The sequence below is a fragment of the Amphiura filiformis genome, chromosome 13 (genome assembly GCF_039555335.1).
Source record: "Amphiura filiformis chromosome 13, Afil_fr2py, whole genome shotgun sequence".
Taxonomy (NCBI): Eukaryota; Metazoa; Echinodermata; class Ophiuroidea; order Amphilepidida; family Amphiuridae; genus Amphiura; species Amphiura filiformis.
In genome coordinates this window covers 14,934,853-14,956,229 of record NC_092640.1, presented here as the reverse complement: position 1 = coordinate 14,956,229, position 21,377 = coordinate 14,934,853, and the positions used below count along the sequence as shown (strand labels likewise).

The 21,377-nt window shown below is 36.5% G+C and overlaps 1 protein-coding gene across 1 annotated transcript; it reads right to left on the bottom strand.

Annotated features, from left to right (window-relative positions):
* Nucleotides 1-136: 136 nt before the first annotated feature.
* LOC140168037 (gamma-glutamyl hydrolase-like) lies at nt 137-17,814 on the bottom strand. The gene is made up of 8 exons (XM_072191342.1): nt 17,535-17,814; nt 6,122-6,278; nt 5,449-5,542; nt 4,319-4,463; nt 3,922-4,034; nt 2,798-2,891; nt 1,924-2,061; nt 137-1,631 (listed from the first exon to the last, which is right to left on the bottom strand). Exons 1-8 carry the CDS (start codon nt 17,689-17,691, stop codon nt 1,507-1,509), a joined length of 1,023 nt encoding a protein of 340 aa, XP_072047443.1. The 5' UTR covers nt 17,692-17,814; the 3' UTR covers nt 137-1,506.
* Nucleotides 17,815-21,377: the final 3,563 nt, after the last annotated feature.

Sequence of the window (21,377 nt, the reverse complement as noted above, 5' to 3'; positions counted from 1 at the left end):
AGGAAAATTAGAACCGGCACTATTACTGGACAGAGTGTCCATCTCTCTCTTTCGTTAGCGATTATGTCAGACTTCACCGTGAAATGTTGCTACGAGGGGATCGCCGCACCTCCTCCACAGCACCTATAGCTTCCCAGCAATGCAGGTACCCATTTATACCCCTGGGTGGAGAGGAGTAATCGAGATAAAGTGCCTTACTAAAGGACACTACACGATGGCGTCGCCAGGGCACGACCCCGCAACTTTTGGATTATAATTTGCAGAATAGTTGCAACATTTTTTAATCCGATTAACTACGTCACCTCTACGACGTATAGCGAGAGGTTTCCACCTCGACTCACCAATAATAGGCGCGGGTGTAAATAATTATATACATTTAGATATGTTTTAAATTTATTTTGTTTTCCTGGTGATTTATAAAATTAAGTGGAAGAAAAGGAACTTATTATATGAGTTATGTAAAACCAATATTGAATGTTTTAATTCGTTCAATGGAAAGAATATTTCCATTCCGTGTAAATTCCATTCAACTCGGCAAAGCTTCGTTGAATGGAACAGTCCATATTCGCCTCATGAAAATATTCTTAGCATTGAACTCATAAACATTCACTATTTGTATACTGTAAACATTTTCTGAACCATTCTAAACCATTCAAAACGGTATACTAAGAGAAGACAAAATTTTTGTGTGTTTGTTGGCCGTATTGATGAAGCATTGAGTATCTAAAATATTAGACAGTTATGAACATTGAAAAAAGAGGTACACACATCGATGTACATTAAACATCTGAACAACTTTATACTATAAGTGCTATACATTATAGCCCTCATTCACTGCTAAAGTGTTCAAAATGCAATTTCCATGTCGCTTGTAGTCTCAGAATTGTTTCGTCCGTTAGAAATTACTTTTATTCATATAACTTGTACTTAGGAGTTAGTTTCTAAAATAGGTCGAGCTAAAATGCTTAGAAATTATAAAACAATAAAGCTATATCTATTGTTTCCCCCGTATCGCCAGCCAAGGTATGTTCCGTGTAACATTTATCTACCAAATAAATGTTGACAACGTGAAGAAAGCAGCAAAACTTTGAAACTTGGTCCCATTTGTAAAAGGTATATACTGATTAAAATTTATAATATTATCAACTTAAAACATTTCCAGAAGTGTTATGTATCTTTAATGTGCCGATGTGATATTAATTTGTAAACATTCTGGAACGACCAGAAAGGATATAAAAAGCCAAGCTTATATAGGGAGTGGTTGTGTGTATGTACCCTGCAAAAACTGTGTTTAGCCATTGAACACATTCTTCAGTGCCTTCACTTTGAAAACATGTTTATGTTTAGAAACTAAACATAACTGACCAAATTATTAAACATTAATGTTCAATGGCTAAACATTACCAATCTATACTCAAAACACGTTTAGTATGTTTAAAACACGTTTACAAAGTGAAGGCAAGTGTTTAAATGCTAAACACTTTTTTTTCAGTGTAAAGTACGTCCTCATACTTTGAATATGTATAATTGTATCCCGTCAGAAACATCCCCTTTAACGACGGGACAATAGTTGTAAATCAGGTGAGATCCCTCCTCTTCTCTACTTTCAAATTTGTGTTGATTTTTACGAGCTGAGAAAACAAACAAGAACATCGACATAAAATTAAGTAGTTAACAAAGATACGTTGATTTCGCACCAAAAGCTTACAAACATAGCCTAAGCAACTTTAAATATTAGAACACAGTTATTCGAATTAAAAAGATAAAACCAACAATTTCAAATCGAAAAACAAAACAAAAACATTAACAAGCCATTAATAAAAAGACAGGCAGCCAGCCACACAGACAGACAGTCAGAAAAAACACATTTTAAATACTAAAGATGAACGAGAATGTTATGAAATTTAAATGCTGGTGATATACCTTCGTTAACGAAAAAGTTTGCTAGATGTTGCCCTACTCTGACTGCTTCAATCGAGTGAGGAACCGTCCGATTAGTTGACCATTTGGACAGGCTATACTCAGGGTGCCACTGCGTTGCATAAATTGGATATTTGTATGCTGAAAGTGAAGTGACAAAATGTTGACTTTGAATATCATATAATGAATAATATAATAGAAAATGACGACATACAGCTGTTGCAAAATTAACACACAGTGTCATCGCCCTGATATCTTCATGGCAGAAAATGCCATGGTAGGTTGAATCCACAGCCACGCATGGCATTGTGTTACCACCTGTTTAATAGTTTTTAAATGCATAGTGGGCTGAAGGACATCCGACTAAGGCTAATGACATTAGCCTGTGACTGACTTCTGTACGGTCAGCGAGCATACATTCGCCATTGTCATCTGCTTATAGACTGCCTCTACTATAGTCTCCCACACAGCCAGTTTGTGTCAGTCGGTCTAACACTCGTCGATCCTGTATGTTCGTGATAGCCACATACAGTCTGGCCCGAGACTACCTCCACGAGGGTCTACGCTGCGCTATTTAAAATCTTGAATTTTGGTCACTTTTTCAGCTCAAGACGCAAGCTACTCTCTCAAAGCGCAAACTAACGACTATCATATCTGTTCAAAATATATATTCAAGTGCAAGGAACCACATCTGGTTTCTTTATACGAAATCATTTACGGGAGATATTCATCATTTTCCACCCCGGTATCCAAAGATTTATCGTCTGAATATCAATCGTGCATAGCACATTTACGTGTATCGATCTCGTGTATTCATTTCAGTGTCTCTGGTTGAATAATGTAATTATTAACCGGGCAATGTCGGTGTGTAACAAACCTTCCATTGTCGATATAAACTCCACGCCTTCATCGTCAAAGTTGGTAGACAGAATACGAAAAAAATTGGTGAGTTTGGCGTTGCTACTAAAATTCTGAAATTATTAAAAATTGCACAAAATCACAACTTGTTTAAAAAATGTGGCTGTGAATGATGAATAACAATTAGCATACGTCTTCCCGCCCCAAAATGGCTTCGGATATACTACGTGATTATATAGACCGTCATATCAACCCGGCCCCTTACTCTTATATTTCAACATCAAGATCCTGCACGTGTATATAATACTAATTATAAACCTAGCACCTTAAGGACTATGACATACAGAATTGACTTCATCAGCGGTGTTGCTGTTTTGAAGTGCTGTGTGATATTGAACCGGCAACACTCTTAAAAATACGGGGTCAAATATGCACCGACTAAAAATAAATTGACCCCGTTTCATTGCAAAAAACCACTTTTGTAGTCAAATTTGACCCCGCACGGGGTCAAAAAGAACCCCAAAAGTGGTTGTTTGCAATGAAACAGGGTCAATTTATTTTTATGGATAATTTACAGACCTGATGAATTTATTCAAGGACCTTAAGGACTATTTGATGTGAGTATTATAATTCCACGTATACAATTACAGTGAATTTTCATAACCCAAGCTACACTAGGTACCCAAGCTACATCGCTCGTTCCCTTACCAGTGTACTTCGGTTTTATTTATAAATGCGCTTTTATAAATACGCACGTGACTCATAGGCACGACATACCAAGACCAGCAAGCGTGATCAAATCCTCATGCATTGACCTCTATACAGAAAAGGATAGGAACTCTGCAGATAGATATCATCAAATTTAATTATTAATTGAACAGCAACATTATTACACATGGGGAGAGTCCGAATCTGTAATATGTTATCAAACACAAACTTTTGAATGTATTTGACGACGAAAAAAAAATTCAACGACGGAAACAATTTTGCTGCACAGTAGTCGCTTGTTATTCCGCCTTTACATTCAAATGTATAGGAAGACCACCACTTCGAGACTTACTGCTTACAAGCTGTTATGGCAGTGCGGAGGTGGTCACGTGCGTATTTATAAAGCGCATTTATAAAATGAAGTAAACTGCTTACCTTTGGCGTCAAGCTCCAACGGTGTGAGTGTAGAGTTATATTCCTGAGTACAAGACTCTGAAGTATATCGAAAGGCGTATTTTCTGGACCGAACAAGCGACTGGCTCTGTAATCTAAATTTAAAAGAATTCGCAGCTGCTTTTAAATTATAGATTTCATTAATATGAACATTATAGATAAATAAAATAAACAAAGAAATAAACCAAAACAAGTAAACATTAGGGAGGGAAAAAACAACGAAATATAAATGGGTAGGAAAGAATTATAAATGGGGAAGAGGAGGAGGGTTGAGAGAGACAGGTAGAGAGACTGATACTAATACTAATGTTATTTTGAATTATATATATATGTATAATAATTTATGCTGTCAGAAAAGAAAATCCTACCATGTTCTTACCTGTGTGAAGTATAAGTGGTATAGTAATTTCAGTCGTATTGAATGTGTTCGCCAGTAGGTTTTTCCAAGCAGTTAATTGAGACAGGATTTCAAATCCTTGACATGTTCCCCATAATGGGAAATAAGCCCCATATTGGTCAAATTCCTACAAAAATGATTTACAAATGCAATAAAAACCAGACACAATAGTGCAGTGGGTCGATTCCTTTCCCGCTGCTATCTCGACGCAATATAATGGGCCTATTGAACAAACGGCGTTTTTTTTTTATTTATAAAGATATTTAGGTCTACAAAATAATCTTTGTTGGTGTCATTGGATCATGTCATAATTGCATCTGACTTTTAGAAAATGAGCACGCTGTAAGTGTTTATACAAAAAGACGTCTACTACTGACTTTGAGAAAATGCCGAGCATGCATGCCGTTTACAGGAAAGACAACATTGTTACGGACTTTTAGAAAATTAGCGTGCCGTTTACAGGAAAGACAATAATGCTAAGGACTTTTAGAAAATGAGCACACCGTTTACCGGAAAGATAACATTGCTACTGACTTTTAGAAAAAGACAACATTGCTATTGACTTTAACAAAATGAGCATGCCATTTACGGGAAAGACAACATTGCTACTGAATTTTTGAAAATGAGCACGCTGCTTACAAGACAAGACAACATTGCTATTGACTTCTCTGGAGTGACTTTTAGAAAATGAGCTTGAGCATGCCGTTTACAGAAAAGCTAACATTGCTGCTGATATTTTGAAAATGAGCAAGCCGCTTACAAAAAAGACAACATTACTATTAACCGAGCATGCCGTTTGCAGTGGTGCAGGAAAGACAACATTGTGCTGCTGATTTTTTTTAATGAGCACGCCGCTTCCAAAATATACAACAGCTATTGACTTCCCTGGACTAACTTTTATAAAATGAGCATGCCGTTTGCAGGAAACCTAACTGACGTTTTGAAAATGAGCAAGCCGTTCACGTTATATAATGACTTTTTGACACGTTGAGAAACAGAAAGGTTATTTATGATCATTCATATTAAAACCTTCACCATGCACATCTGAACGTGCAGACAAAATTAAGTGTGTTTTACACCAGTTCACGAAATAAAATTCTCTTATACTGTACCTTCATGGCTCGTTGGTAGAAATAGTTTGAAACTTTTCCTATTGGAGATCTTAAAATAGTGTATTCATTCTGTGCACCACTGGGAATTAACAGTCTATGAAAACAAATTAAGAAGCTTCGAATTAATATCATTATAATATTGTTTTTCGCTTCGACTTTCTGTCTTTCGCTGTGATTTCTGCTCTTTATTACTATTTTCTATATTTCGTTGTGATTTACTGTTGATCGTTGTGATGTTCTATTCATCGCTGTGATTTTCCACTGAAATGATTAGCGTGGCTATGTTCATTTTGGTGATACATACATGCAACAGTAAATGCAAGAAAACTTGTTTCATGTTTGTCTCACCATGCTCACGCAATAGAAACACATTATTTTTACCTTCATGAATAAGAATAACGCGAATTTATGTACAACCTCTTTTTGGTCCTATAGCGCTATCGGTGACCGAAGAGGTACCAATGACACTTTTTATCGTACCCTGAACATTTGTAAAGTGCATTTTTTATTTAGATGAAAAACAATAACACAATGCAACTGTTAATTATTATGGTTACTGCAATGTATTGCATCTCCAGGGAGTGATGTTAAGAGTCATCGGTACCTAACCGGGCACCGATAGTTCTATAGGACCAAATTGGATGTTGCACCTTAGGTATTTTACATACTTTACCCATTGATTGATTTGTAAAGTTTGTCATAATACAATTCTGTCTGATTGATAAGAACCGGCACAACTCTGGCGCCAGCAGATTCAATCCACTTGACATCTTTAGCATAGATGAAGGCTTGATTTGGTATGTCAGATTGGTACGTCTGTGTTAAAATACCTGACAAATAAAATATAAAGATTGCAAGTTCACCACCATCTCGGTAACTTTATATTAAGCCCGGTATATTACGAAAGCTAATTAGAATTGTCTGTATTCTGAATACGAAGCATAAATTTCTCGATATCAAATAATTTTTCATTTTTTGAAAATCAATAGGTAAATTTATGACAAATTAAGTAACCTAATGACGTTATTACCAAATGACGTGATCTAATGAATATTCAACCTAATGACGTCATCTCATGAATGAAAGATGGCATCAAAGGCTATTTTACCTTCTGCCACGTTCGTTTATAGAGCCTTTCTTACAACCACTTTCAGGCAAAAATATTAAGGATTCATTCCAAAAACCGTCATCTAAAGGCATCAAAATTAACTTTTAAAATTCACAGATGCCTCTTTGCACAAAATGATGCCTAAAATCGGATTATCTGAACCTAACGTGCCAGTGCACACCTGATTTACTACATCAATTATAAAAACTCTGCAAATTTCCATATAATGTACACAGGTGCCTTCAATTTTCATAAATTTACAATCTCTGTAAAATCAGATAACTGTCAATCCATTTAGATATCCGATAACCCAGGTGTGTACTGTCATCGACCTGCATATATGCATGGACGTAAGAGACTCTTACCTCCATGATCTATGCACCTGGTTTATACCAGATATTAACTAATTTAGTTAAGGTGGTACTACACCCTGGCCAATTTTTTGCCTATTTTGCATTTTTCTCAAAAATTATAGCGCGTTGGTGATAAGTAAGATATGTATATTATAGGGCAAGGACTACAACTACTACATTGAAAAATTCAGCAACTCAAGGCAAGTAGTTATTGATTTATTGATAAAATATTGGTTTTCCCTCATTTTTGACTGTAACTCCACAACTGTTGTCTGTGCTGAAATACAATTTCCAGTGCAGTAGTTGTAGTCCCTGTCCCAATAATATACATATCTTACTTGTCACCAATGCGCTATAATTTTTGAGAAAAATGCAAAAATAGGCACAAAATTGGGCAGGGGTGTAGTACCCCCTTAATATGTTAAAACGATGTTTTAATCGGATAGCAACGTTTGCACAATCTTTTTTGTGGGACATGAGACGAGAGCACATCAGATATATCAAATTGCATTGTGAATACGAGGAATGTCCTTCTGATATCAAATAATTTTCATTTGTTGAAATTCGTGATATAATTTATAATTTTATAGCAAATTATTATTAAGAATTGACATTTTGACATTTAACTGTTCTCGAAGTAAAATTTATAAATCAAATGATATGTACTTACAGTGTTTGTAACTGGGAGGAAAATCCGACCATCATTTGAAAATTTTGACTTTTCGTATTGAAGGTACACACGAAGTTTCTCAAAAAGACCTACAAATATTAGGACTTTTTTGGGGGTAAATTTATGTCTTTTAAAACACTTTACTTGGAAACCTGCTTTTTCGTCCTAAAGGTCCGTCACCCGGTTGTCAGCATCACTCCCCCATTTTTTTCATTGTGAATTTTTGGTATTATATAATAGCTTATATTTTTCTCATTACCATCCTGGAATTTGACGGGGGTCCTCTCGCTATTCCGAAGGTCCGCCATTCCGAAGGTTTGCTTTTCCGAACGTGTAATTTTACCATTCGCTATTCCGAATGTAATTAAAGGTTCGCTATTCCGAAAAAACGGTTCTCTATTCCGATAGTGAACCTTCGGAATAGCGAAGTTCGCCCATTGACAATCCAATTCGATGTAAATCCGGAGAAATCATGAAAAACAGGCTAATTATGGTATACCACTATTCACCAGTTTTTACCACCTTCGACATTCTGGGTAGGAAAGAAAGAATCCGAGAATAATAGCCGTTTTACCTCATACCAATTCTCGCTATTCACAATAAGGGCGCCGCCAGTGGTTTGCGATGTAATCGTGATGTATCATGGGAAAAGGTCGACATCCAAGTCCGCACAATACGAATATTACCATGCTATTACATAGGAACACGTGACAATATTTTTTAGTTTGTCAAAATAAAGGTGTTACACGCGAATCGATACTCAATAATACTTAATAATGTGATTTGAAATGTGCACAATTAATTTTTTCTCTATCGATTTGCGTGTAATACCGTTATATTGACAAACTAAAAAAACCATTCCTAGAAATCTCATGAGTGCCTTCTTGTTTACAGGTGTGGGTATTGCTCAATTGCTTCAACTTTGGCATAGGTTTCACCTGACCTTGACATTTATCCCAAGTATGTGACTGTGGCAATGGCAAACTCACATGGTATTGTCACGTGTTCCTATGTAATAGCATGGTAATATTCACAGATTTGGATAAAACTCCAACATTATTGGCAGAAATCTCTTGTGCATGTCGACCTTTCCCCATGATACATCACGACATACGCAAATCAAAATAAAAACTGGCGGCGCCCTTATTGTGAATAGCGAGAATTCGTACGAACTGAAATAGGACCAAATAATAGAGGGCGCTATAATGATAATATGCTTTAAATAAATAAAAATAAAGAAATACATAAGGGGCGAAATAAATAAAAAGCAAGACGTACCTTATCTTGTTAAGCATGATACGAGGAACATGAAAAAAAAATATAAGAAAAAATGTCCCCCACAACAAAATTAATTAATTAATTAATTAGTTAATCAAAAATAAAATTTAAAAAAATCATTTTTTTAATGAAAAAAAAATCATAAAAGAAAAAGAAAATGTGAAATGTACATAATAATAATACAAAAAATTAAAAGGAAATATATCGGGGTCGAATTAAAATAAAAAGAATGAAATATTTTGTTTGATATTGGCCTTATTTTTTGAGATATTGATCATAATTATAAGGCATCAAAATGAACTTTTAAAATTCACAAATGCTAATGCACAAAATGATGCCTGAAATCAGAAATAGACCAAAATGATTATACAAAAATACAAAGATATTGAACATTGAAATAATGGCCGTTGAAGTTTAAAATTGTGCTCTTTCAGGCTCTCAGGAGAATGCGGCAGTTCTCGTTTTTTTACATTACATTACGTGAACACCGGATAAATCCACAGCCCCTTGAAAAGTAAAAGCGAAATCCATTTATAACTTGATATTTAAATCTGAAGAAAGAACTTGAAAAAACTCATGTTTTGTCAGCTAAAACGGATCCATTCGATTAAAGGTTTTGGTGAAATCAGTGATTCCGTGGTGCTTTCATAGGATACGCCGCGCATGCAGATAAGCGTCGCGTGTGTGTAGCGTATCTGAGCGCTCGTGTACCCCGCTGGTACAGCAAAGATTTTCTTTCCTTTTAAATTGCGAACACGAGTGAAATAGTGAAGTAAAATCCATAAAATAGTGCAATTGGAGTTTACAAATCTGGATTTTCTTTCCTTGTACAGGGTGTCCCAGAAAAAAATACCGGGCGAATGAATTTGGACCTAAGTCGAATAGACATCATAATCCAAAAATCTAAACATCAGTGTTACGAGTCGTACTTGACTCAAGGCCAAAATCACCTTTTACCCAAATTCACACGAATGCACAACACAAATACACTGTTTGATTAAGCTAAAAAAATCTAAGTCTTTAATTGAAAGCCAGTTATGATTGGTACAATATATGACAACAAATGCACATACATAATAATCAAATATAATCACTCTTTAACTATTTAGTACTTAGCCAGCATTCTTCTTCTTGGTGATCATAAAGTTCTTGCAATGTTCTGGATGACTGATGTAATATATCCTTATTCACTTGTCCTGCGAAAATCAGCGAAGTCCTTTGTACACTTGCATTGATAAATCCTTGCGTATAAAATCCTCATACGAAAATGGTGTTAATTTCTCCCAAGTACTAAACTCCTTGCGTCGTTCTCCAAACACATTCGTAACTCCTTGCGCAGTTCTCCAAATCACTTTACTCCTTGCGCTGCTTTCTCCAAACTTGGTGCTATTTCCACCTTTCACACAATATCTTCAGGCAGCAGGACTGCGATGCAGTTGTCCCCACTTATTTTGACAGTTGCGTTGAATCAGAATACCAGACTTCAGCAAGTCGACAGAAGAATATATTTCCTTTCTTGGAAGAAGTACGTTCTTTGACGCATTCTAGATCTTCTCCGACAACACTGGCAAATAGTAGTACTTTGACTACATAAAATATTTCTGGTTTGCAGTTTCCTTTCTTTGAAGGAATTGGACTGTAAGCATAGCCCAGATCGACACTATCAACTGTGACAATAATTGTGTTTACACTTTCTTATATATCAAGCATGGGAAAAACCCCATTCTATTATGGGCCATTTACTACCTTCACATTATGTTCAACCTGGGGAATTCCAAAGTCTTAATTATAACATTAACCTTTCTCATTACATCATTTCCTTAGGGGAATTCCATTACATCACTTTCATTCTACAACCTCAGGGGGTTTCCAAATTTTCCAAATTAGACATGATTCAACTTGTTTTGCTCAATGTGAGAGGGGAATTCCCCCAAAATGTCATCACTCATGTAACTTTGTAAACAAAGATAAATCATCAAATTAAATTACTCAGGGCACATCACATCAGCGTGTATCCCATCTTATTCTGCATCCTATACATTAAGTACTTGAATCGGTTGACTGATTGCAAAGAAATGGGCGATTACATAACGCATGCGTCAATTCCAAGTTTGAAAGAAAGATCATTCAACACAATGCGCACTATAGTGGTTTTAAAACTGTCAATGGGCTTCATGTTTTGTCATGTGTTGTTCTTGAAATCATTTTCGGTCTTTTTAAACAATCTGTTTCTTGCAAAACATTTGTTTAGGTCTTGTTCAAATTTGAAAACCTGCACGATATTGAAAATGAAATCTTGCATGTAAGATGGTGCTCGATACTTGTAAATATCTTATTTCGTTGATGTTGATATAAATGTTGCATAAAGAATTATTGCATAAAAGAATTCCAGCTGGCTTATAAGATTTCTCACACACAATAAATTTTATGGAATATTTCATAGAAATTGAAATGCAAAGTTTAAATCTGTTAAAACTTCATTAATGTTGCATGGTATCAAAAATCACACGCAAATTGTAAGCACTTGATCATTGGCATTCTGGCTCAACATATTTGCACAAACTAAAGAATTAAAGTTGGAAAGCTTCCAATTGCAGAAATCAAAATTTTCTTGTACAAACTGTTATTCATCTTCAGTGAAAGTATCAATATCATAACACCATCGGATTATAAAATAGATAATGTGGACTAAATTTAATGAGATACACAAACTTTAGGAAGCGGTGAGCGAATATGAAAAAAGCGCCTGTGATCAAACTTGGAATGATCTGCTTTGATGCGCGCATTATGTAATCGTTAATTTCTTCGCAACCAGTCTACCGAATCAAATAACATTTTCGTACGTGATGTACAATAAAATAGGCTATGCGTTACATTTTAAATTTTTTGATTCTGATGTCTACTTCTCGACTTACGTTCAATTTCATTCACTCGGTAATTTTTTCTGGGACACCCTGTATTTATAAAAACCATAACAAAGTACATACGTTTAAAAAAAAGCTCAATTTCGCGAAAGAGAAGTGGTATCTGATAGGCATAATGCCCGGGCATATGCCCCTAATAATTAGGCAATTTTAAATATGAATAGAGTATAAGTAGGTTGTTTTTAACATCTTGGTATGCAAATAACATCTTGCCACCACTGAGCCCCGGGCGGTGGTAAACAATCCCGCCCAACTCAGGCAGCTTGAGTGGGGTAGTGGGACCCCTGATGAAGGAAATGTCAGCTAGAGCCAAATGAACTTTTCTTGGGAATAGCCAACGGCATCCACAACTGGATCTGGGCAGCAGCAGATTTCAGTAGGAGATACTAGGCAGAAGGTGAAGTCAGTGACTGGTCTTACTGGCAGGTTTTTCTAGAGATTGGAGAGCTACTAGCTGGAGTCTAGGGAATGGTCTCCTTTCTACTGCGCAATGGTGGAAGGCAACTGCAAACCACCACCGACTAATTGCCAAGTAAACCTATGATGATGAGTACAACTAACGTAAAGAGAGATATGACACTGGATAGTGAGACCCCCAGGCCTGAAGGTGTCTCAAAAGCTACTGGGGAAGAGAGAACAGATGGCATCTGCCTGGGCATCAATGACGCTGTCACGTTAAAGCCGCAAGGAGGCGTGAAAGCTGATAATCCCAAGGAAATGCCAGACGTAACCTCTGGAAATCAACATTGAAGATTGCGACTTGGAATGTCAGGACGATGAATCTGGGAAAGCTAGACATTCTAACAAATGAATTAGAGAGAAATGATGTGCACCTAACAGGAATTTCAGAGATGAGATGGACAGGAAAAGGACATTTCACCACACTAAGTAAACACGTTGTTTACTATTCTGGTACAGAAAGTAAAAGAGAGCATGGAGTTGCTTTTGTAGTCAATGAAGAAGTCGCCATATGTGTTCTAGGTTATAACCCGATAAATGAAAGAATCATTACCATTCGTATCCAAGGCAAACCAATGAATATGTCAGTAATCCAGGCATACGCACCCACCTCTACATCAAGTGATGAAGAAATCCAACAATTCTATGACCAGCTACAACAGGCCATAGACAGCATTCACAAGAGAGATATTCTTGTCGTCACAGGTGACTTCAATGCTAAAGTTGGAGCAAGGAGTACCAATAAATATGTGATGGGCAGTAATGGCTTAGGAGAACAAAATGAGAGGGAGAGATGCTGGTTGACTTTTGCCAAGAGAACAAATTTGCAATCATCAACACCTACTTCAAACAACACCCAAGACGACTATATACCTGGTCATCACCAGATCAAAGCACCAGAAATCAGATTGATTACATCTTGGCACAAAGAAGATGGAAATCTAGTTTCATATCTGCGAAGACCCTCCCAGGAGCGGACTGTGGATCTGATCACCAACTTCTGATATCTACCATGCAAATGAAACTAAAGAGGATCAAGCGACAGCGAAAACCAGCCAGATTTGATGTAAGCAAGATCAATGACCAATACAGAGTGGAAGTTAAGAACCAGTTCCAGAGTCTAATGGAGACTGACTCCGAAGAATCTACTCCAGAAGAACTGTGGCAAAACATCAAGAAAGCAGTGACAGAAACAGCTCAAGGGACTCTTCCCAGATGTAAGAGCAAGAAAAACCCTGGCTCACAGAAGAGGTCTTCAAATTGGCTGATCAAAGAAGAAAGGTTAAAGCAAATGGTTTGAAGAACAAAGATCAACGTGGAGAGTATCGTGAGTTGAACAGGAAAATCCAGCAACAAATCAGAAGAGATAAAACTTCTTTCATCACCAAGAAATGTGCTGAAGTGGAAAAGGATAGTGTATCAGGCAACACCAAAGATATGTATAAAAATATCAAAGCACTGACTTCCAAACCTGTTCCAAGACTCAACGTACTGAAGGATGAAAATGGAACCATCCTAACGGAGGTTGAAGAAATTAAATCAAGATGGAAACAATACTGTGAAAAATTATATGCATCTCAAGAAGACAATGCAGAGGAGGAAGATGGGGTTGAAAGCGAAGACACTGACAGTGAACCAGAGATCCTGTTGAGTGAGGTTAACCAAGCAATGAAGAGGCTCAAGAATGGTAAATCACCAGGAATTGACAACATCCAGGCAGAACTGTTGAAAGAGAGTGAAGGGGAAGGTGTTGCAATAATTCACAGACTATGTAACAAGATTTGGCACAGTAAAGAATGGCCAGAGGACTGGAAAAAGGCTGTATTCCTACCTTTACCAAAGAAGGGAGACACAAGGGAATGTGCTAACAACCGCACCATCGCCTTAATTTCACATGCTAGTAAAGTCCTCCTCCATATCATTGCTGAGAGAATTAGAAATCATCTTGAGAATGAATTACCACCAGAGCAGGCTGGCTTTAGAAGGGAAGAGGGACAAGAAACCAAATTGGCAATTTGAGGAATTTAATGGAGAAAAATAGGGAATTCCAGCAACCATTATACCTTTGCTTCATTGACTACTCAAAGGCATTTGATTGTGTGCGGCATAGGCAGCTGTGGAGAATAATGAAAGAAATGGAGTTCTCCGAGCATGTGACTGACCTGATTTGCTCATTATATCACAACCAAGAAGCCACCGTTAGAACAGAGAGTGGAGACAGTGAGTGGTTCACTATTGGCCAAGGCGTTCGACAAGGATGCATTCTGTCACCGTACCTTTTCAACATATATGCAGAGTACATCATGAGGAGAGCATTTGTTGGTGTTACAGGTCAGGTGTCAGTCGGAGGACGAAAGATTAACAACCTCAGATACGCTGACGACACCACCCTTATTGCAAAGTCATCAGATGAGCTTCAGGACCTTATAGACAGAGTAAAAGCAAGTAGTGAGGAATTTGGGCTGCATCTCAATGTCAAGAAAACAAAGATAATGATCTGTGGAGGAGATACAAATCAGCAAGTGAAGGTGAATTGAGAAGATGTGGAACAAGTTGACAATTTCAACTTTCTGGGATCACTAATAGACAATGCAGGGGGCAGTTCACAGGAAATCAGAAGACGCCTAGCCATGGCAAGATCATCGGCAATTGCGTTCACAGATATATGGAAAGACAGAGGTATTTCTAAAGCTACCAAGATTCATATTATGGATGCTCTGGTTTTCCCGATTGCCTTTTATGGCTGTGAAACGTGGGCGGTTGGAATGACAGATAAGAAAAAGATCATGGCGTTTGAAATGTGGTGCTGGCGGAAGATGCTGAGAATATCGTGGAAAGAACATAAGACCAACGAATTTGTAAGAAACCAAATTGGAGACCATGCTTCCGTGTCCCAAAAAATAGATCGTTTTAAACTGGCGTATTTTGGCCACATTTCTAGAAGAGATAGTGACAACATTGAGAAGATAATTTTGCAAGGTCACATAGAAGGCAGTCGTAGAAGAGGTAGACAGAAGCTTAGATGGACTGATGGAATTAAACAATTAACAGGCCTTTCTCTCGTCGCAGCCCACCGTCTGGCTCAAGACAGAAGCTGCTGGAATACCATCATCAACAGGGTCACAAAGGGTCAGTCATGACCCATAGGACCACGACGACGACGACGACGAAATATGAATGCCCAATTGAAACCATTGGTGTACTTTTTTACACTATTAGTGTGTACAATTTTGTTGGAAAACGTTTTCCACTTTCCCACTAACATTAATTTAAAAAAAAAGATGCCCACCTGCAAAAAAAAAAAAAATGGCCACCATTGTTATGTAAATAATTGTGCTTAAAATATCCATACCATACAAAATTGATTTAAGTTCCATTAATACAACTTTGAGCAGGTATAAATATCAAAGAGTAATTTCCACACAAAACCTGAACGCATATCGCGCATTAATGGAGCCCATAAAATTCAAGTTAAAAACCTTGATTTGAAATAAATTCACTTTACTGTAAGTCAACATGGTGAGAGTCGTGCGAAAATTCCCTTGTACAAACATTGATAGCGGCCCTAACAAAAGGTTCTCATCATGGTTGTTCATCACAATATGAACCAAAATATTATTGATAAGGCTAAAAGTCAAGACGTGTTATCTGTTCAGACCCCCTGTTCATGGTCTATTATTCATGTTCAAAGCAGAAATAATATTAAACGAACTGGAAATAGTTTTGTGCAACCTACAGAGAATACGTGTGAATTATGGTGACAACATTTTCTTTGATACAATTTCGGCCATGACGGAGGGCATATTATCAGTTTCCCTTCAAAAATATCAGTGAATCTATAATTTAAACAGTTAAACTTCGCCAAAAGTATGAATTGTTTTTGTATTATTTGGCCCGAAAAGTACTATAATTACTAGTATTGAGTAGCATTGGTCTATATTAGGCTTACTAATTTTACTAATAAATAGCATCATTGTTTTGATTGATACAGTTTTGGTAATGACGGAGGGCATATGATCAGTTTCCCTTCAAAAGACATTGTTTTGTTATCAGTGAATCTATAATCTAAACAGTTTTAACTGTTTAAAACCTAACTATGAATAATGCAGAACTAATTATTACTATATTATTGTTTATTTTGTTCTTTTTTCTTAAACCAAACTTGGTCGAATCAATCCTGCTGATCCGAGCCGTGGCTACGCGCCTGTCTAGAGTACACAGCCACGTTAAATACGAAAGGTTAAAATTGTCAAATGATGGACAGCTGCGGACGGTTTTTCCTAACGGCTACATACACTTTATACATATCATTAGGTTTACTTCGAGGACTGTTAAAAGGAAGCGAGAGGGACGAAAAACATTATGAAACTTTATGCAGCCTGTAGGTTTCCCCCGGGGTGGGGGGCACTCCATCTTTGGAGGTGACGCGTATGTAGGGCTGTTAAGACCCCCCTTTTCAGCATCGCTGTCACTCAAAGACCCCTTATTTTTCCATTTGATCTGTCACCCGAAGACCCTTATTAGTTCAATTTGATCAGCAACCCCAGCAAACACAAAACGTTTTCGACATCATTCGCAAAAGGTTATAAAAGGTTGTCAGAAAACGTTTAAATGTCGGGTTATATAAAGGGTATATTAAGGGTATAAAACGTTTTCATAACATTAAAAACCATTTTTGATAATCTACTGCTCAGCAAACAAAAATGTTTTACAGAAAACGTTTAAATGTCGGGTTATATAAAGGGTATAAAAACGTTTTAATAACATTCCAAAAACATTTTTGAAAACTTGATACAAAACATTCTAAACAGAATGTTATTTTGGGGTTGAAAAAATATTTTGCGAAAAATGTTTGCCCAAAATATTTACAATAACGTTTTAAAAACGTTTTCATGACCTTTATATAACCCGACATTTAAATGTTATTAAAACGTTTTGAAAAAAACATTTTAAGAACATTTCTGTGTTTGCTGGGTGCAAATATTTTAACATAATGTTATTTAAATGTTGACAAAATATTTGGCAAAACATGTTTGCAAAAATAGTTTACAATAACATTTTTGAAAACATTTTAAAAATATTGTTGGAGTGTGTTTTGATACAAAACGTTTTAAAACGTTTTCATGACCTTTATATAACCCGACATTTTAATGTTATTAAAACGTTTTATGTAAACCAAAAGCTAAAATATAACTTATTAAAAACGTTTTTAAAACGTTTTTGTTTTTGCTGGGACGTTCATTTATCACTGATTTATCTTACTGATCACTTTATTAAAGTGGTAAATCACTCACCAATTATTGGTCGTTCATTTAACTCCAATTGAGAATCATTCGGCAAAGCCAGCAAAGACCTTTGTCTTAACTTGTACGATAAGAGGCATACCATGACGGCAATGGTAAGAAGTGAGATCCTAAGTTTGGATGACTCCTTGAAGATAACAACAGACATTACTATCGTTGATTTTTACATAGGCTACGAGATAATAAATAGTCTAACGAGCTTCGGTATAGGAATATTAAAAGTTCAAACAATATGCAGACAAATCCAAAATTCGTCACACCAGGTTTGGTGACTTCCTCATCAGTAATGCGACGATCTACCGTTTTTCCCGCGAGAATTATCATCCCTATTCAACAGCGGATCATTATATGATTTCAGATTATTCACGTGTTAAGGGGGTACTACATCCCTGTGGTAAATTTGTGACTATTTTTGCATTTTTATCAAAAAATAATTATACTGGTAACAAAAGATATGTATATTATTGGGGCAAGGATTCCAATTACTACACTGAAATTTCAGTGACTTACAACAAGCGGTTCAGTATATATGATAGGAAATGAGGTACATCCTAGCGGTACCTTATTTCTTATCATAAATAACGAACCGCTAGTCTTAGGTCACTGAAATTCCAGTGTAGTAATTTGATTCCTTGCCCCTATAATATACATAACTTTTGTTACCAGTGTGTTATTAGTTTTTGAGAAAAATGCAAATATAGACATAAATTTATCGAGGGGTGTAGTACCCCCTTAATAGTAGGAGCAGATGTGCGGTTAGAAATTATGATCCGGAAAAGCTCACTATAAACACTATATAGCCGTATTTGTGTGTACCGCACATCGATATCCTTCTCAACCAATGGATATTGGCGCGAGATATTTGCACTATAATTGAAGACAGAGATAAAAAGATTTTAAGCGTCTGACGTCACTGTCAATCAAATTCCCTACGATCCTTGATTGGTTAATAGCGCGTAAAAAGGAAGGTCGATTTATCTGGAGACGATCGGAGACAGATAGCAGATAATTACTTACTTTCCAAGGCAAAAAGCAACTTTTTTAGGTATTGTTGAAATGGTGCGTTCGGGAAAGAAATTTTCCTATAAGTCTTTTTTTTCGAATTAGTCTTTTTTATCTAGACTGCTGCCCTCATTCGTCAACCTTCTGTATTGAACCTACGAAGCATAACACAGTAGGCCAGGAGCTATTTTAGCGTGTCTCCTGGCACGTTCGTGCAGTGTGATTAAAAATTCGTGCAGTGACAATTAAAAATCCGTGCTTAAAATATGTAGTTGAGATGCTTGGCCTTTCTTACGATTACCAATGGTTACTGCCAGGCAAAATGTTAATTTTTTGCGCACTCTGAGCGCAGTTAACACTTCATCAACACTTAAGCATCCTTTCCTTAGAAACCTCATTTCATTGACACCTCATTTCATTGGGATCGATGTATATAGAAAAAATAAAAGAAGAAGAAGAGAAAACCGGAGAAAATGGGAAAGGAGACAGATAATGGAAAAGGGGATCCAGGTTTTTGAAATGGGGAGCAGGGTGACAAATAACAGGTAAACGGGATGGGCAAATGCACACCTAGTAAATTATTTTGCCCATCTAGTAATTTAAACCTTCACACTGCCCCCAAACTGTGCACCCAGTAAATAATTATGACCATACAAATATTGGCACCATAAGGTAATCATTAAATTATAGTATATCATTATGATCTCTTGAAATCAACTGTTGCTGTTTAAAGTTTTATCTTTCAATAACATTTGCCATATTTATTTCAACTTCGGAGCAAGGATAAATATCACACAGTACCCAATGGTTAGGAGGCTAGAACTATTAAAATTATTTTGAGACATTTCCACACAATACCTGTAAAAATTCATGGAACCTATAAATGTTGTTAAAATGAAGTCCTTTAGTGAAAAGCAAATAAAAGAAACGTATGTTTTACCTTATATTATAAGAAAATTAAGTCCGGTTCAGAGAATATCTTACATGACGCAGGTAGCTACGTAATTAAATGTAAAATTTAATACTGTTACACTATACAGATAAAAGCTAGAGTTTGATTCTTTCTTCAATGGAAACCAAGTACAAATAATTTGGCTAAATTTTGCCTTATATTATCTGAAATTAAGTCCAGTTCAGAGCACATCTTACGGCTCATCTCATGTAGCTAAAAAATAATATAATTGTGCAATTGTAACCTTACAGATAAAGCTTTTAGAGCTAATTGGTTCCTTCTTTTGTGAAAAACGTGCTAAACATTGTCATGTGCGAATGACAATAACGTATCCCTATCTGCATACAACCATACACCTTCTGGAAGTTCTGGTATATAATCATGTATATGAAAATCCTGTTTTGTGAGAGTATAGCCTACCAGTTAAAAGTTAGGGGGGTGTAAATTTTTAATACAGCGTTCTGAAAGAAACCATCTTGTGTGAGGCATATTGTAAGAGTTTGTTGTTCATAATGATAATGTGATATGAGCCCTATCCAAGATATAATCATGATTTTCTGTCTTAAATATTCACTTTAAAAGGCTATAAGCTTAAATGAAGAACTTTGATTAAAATTTAGGTGCGTAAAAATAGGTATTATATACAAAATGGAAGCTAAAACTCGATATGAATGTTTTATTTTATATTACAAAAATAAATTATGTTCATGATTCATCTGGTATACTTTACTGGTGCTAAATATAGCTCTCAAAATTCATGATATTGTACAGACATTTCCATCAAGCGATCAGTATTGATGAATTTTAATCACACATTTCTTGACGCATAAAAGATTTGTGCATACCTTGTATAAAGTGCTTAAAAATACTACATGTAATTTTTAAGATCGGCATTTCTTAATGGTGTCAACTTTTTGTAATTCAGACTCTGTGGAGCAAGCGCGAAGCCATGGCCGCCCTAGATCATGACTGCTCCCCCCACCCACAACGCTTTTCTAACGACCGCGTTTACAAAGTCTGCTCGGAAGCTTTCCATTTGCTGGCGTGCAGTGACTTTTTACTCCTAAAATAGCCCCTGCAGTAGGCCTACATGCGTAGTGCGGACGGCTGATGGGAATTAGTCTACTTGTTATATCTGTCCTTCATTATATAATTAAACACACGAGGACAAATTGTGTAGTGTATAACCGGAAGTAGCAGCTTCTTCTTGATGCGTAGGATGCGCCCAGGACATTCGGAACAAAGAGCTTTTAATAGAAATAGAGTCGTAATAGATTATATAATCTTTTGTTCGTTTGATGCCGATTAGAAGTTGCGACAGGCTATTCATAAAAGTGGTACCATTGTTTCGAAGAAAGGGGTTCCGCCATTAAATTGGTCACTGATCCGGCATCATATTAACGCTCTACACAACAGGCGAGTATCAATAAGTGACCACGCTACAGTCATGTGTAAGGGCAGTCATGTGTAAAGTGGTACCATTGTAGTCATGTATCCCAAATGTGTGCTTGTGTGGGTCTGAAGACTATAAGGAGGCTTTAGCTGTCGATGCCATCATCTTTACCACCCACCTGACGATAGGCGTTTCATTTAAATAAATTGAATGCTCTTGGTGATCGATAACACATTAGAATGTATGAAGGCTGCCATGTCCAGTCCATATATCTGTATTACACTATAATGGTAATCGGTCTACGTATACATGTAAGAATAAGTATAGCCCTATTATGGTTGTTTTTAAGAAATTTCCATTTAATCTTATTTTAAGAAGGAGATTGGTATAGAAATAGTGGCGTACCCAAAGAGGGGAGGGGTTGGGGAGGGCAGATTCCCATCTGTGAGAAGTCTTGGGAGGGAGGAGGGAGGAAGAGGGGAGGAGG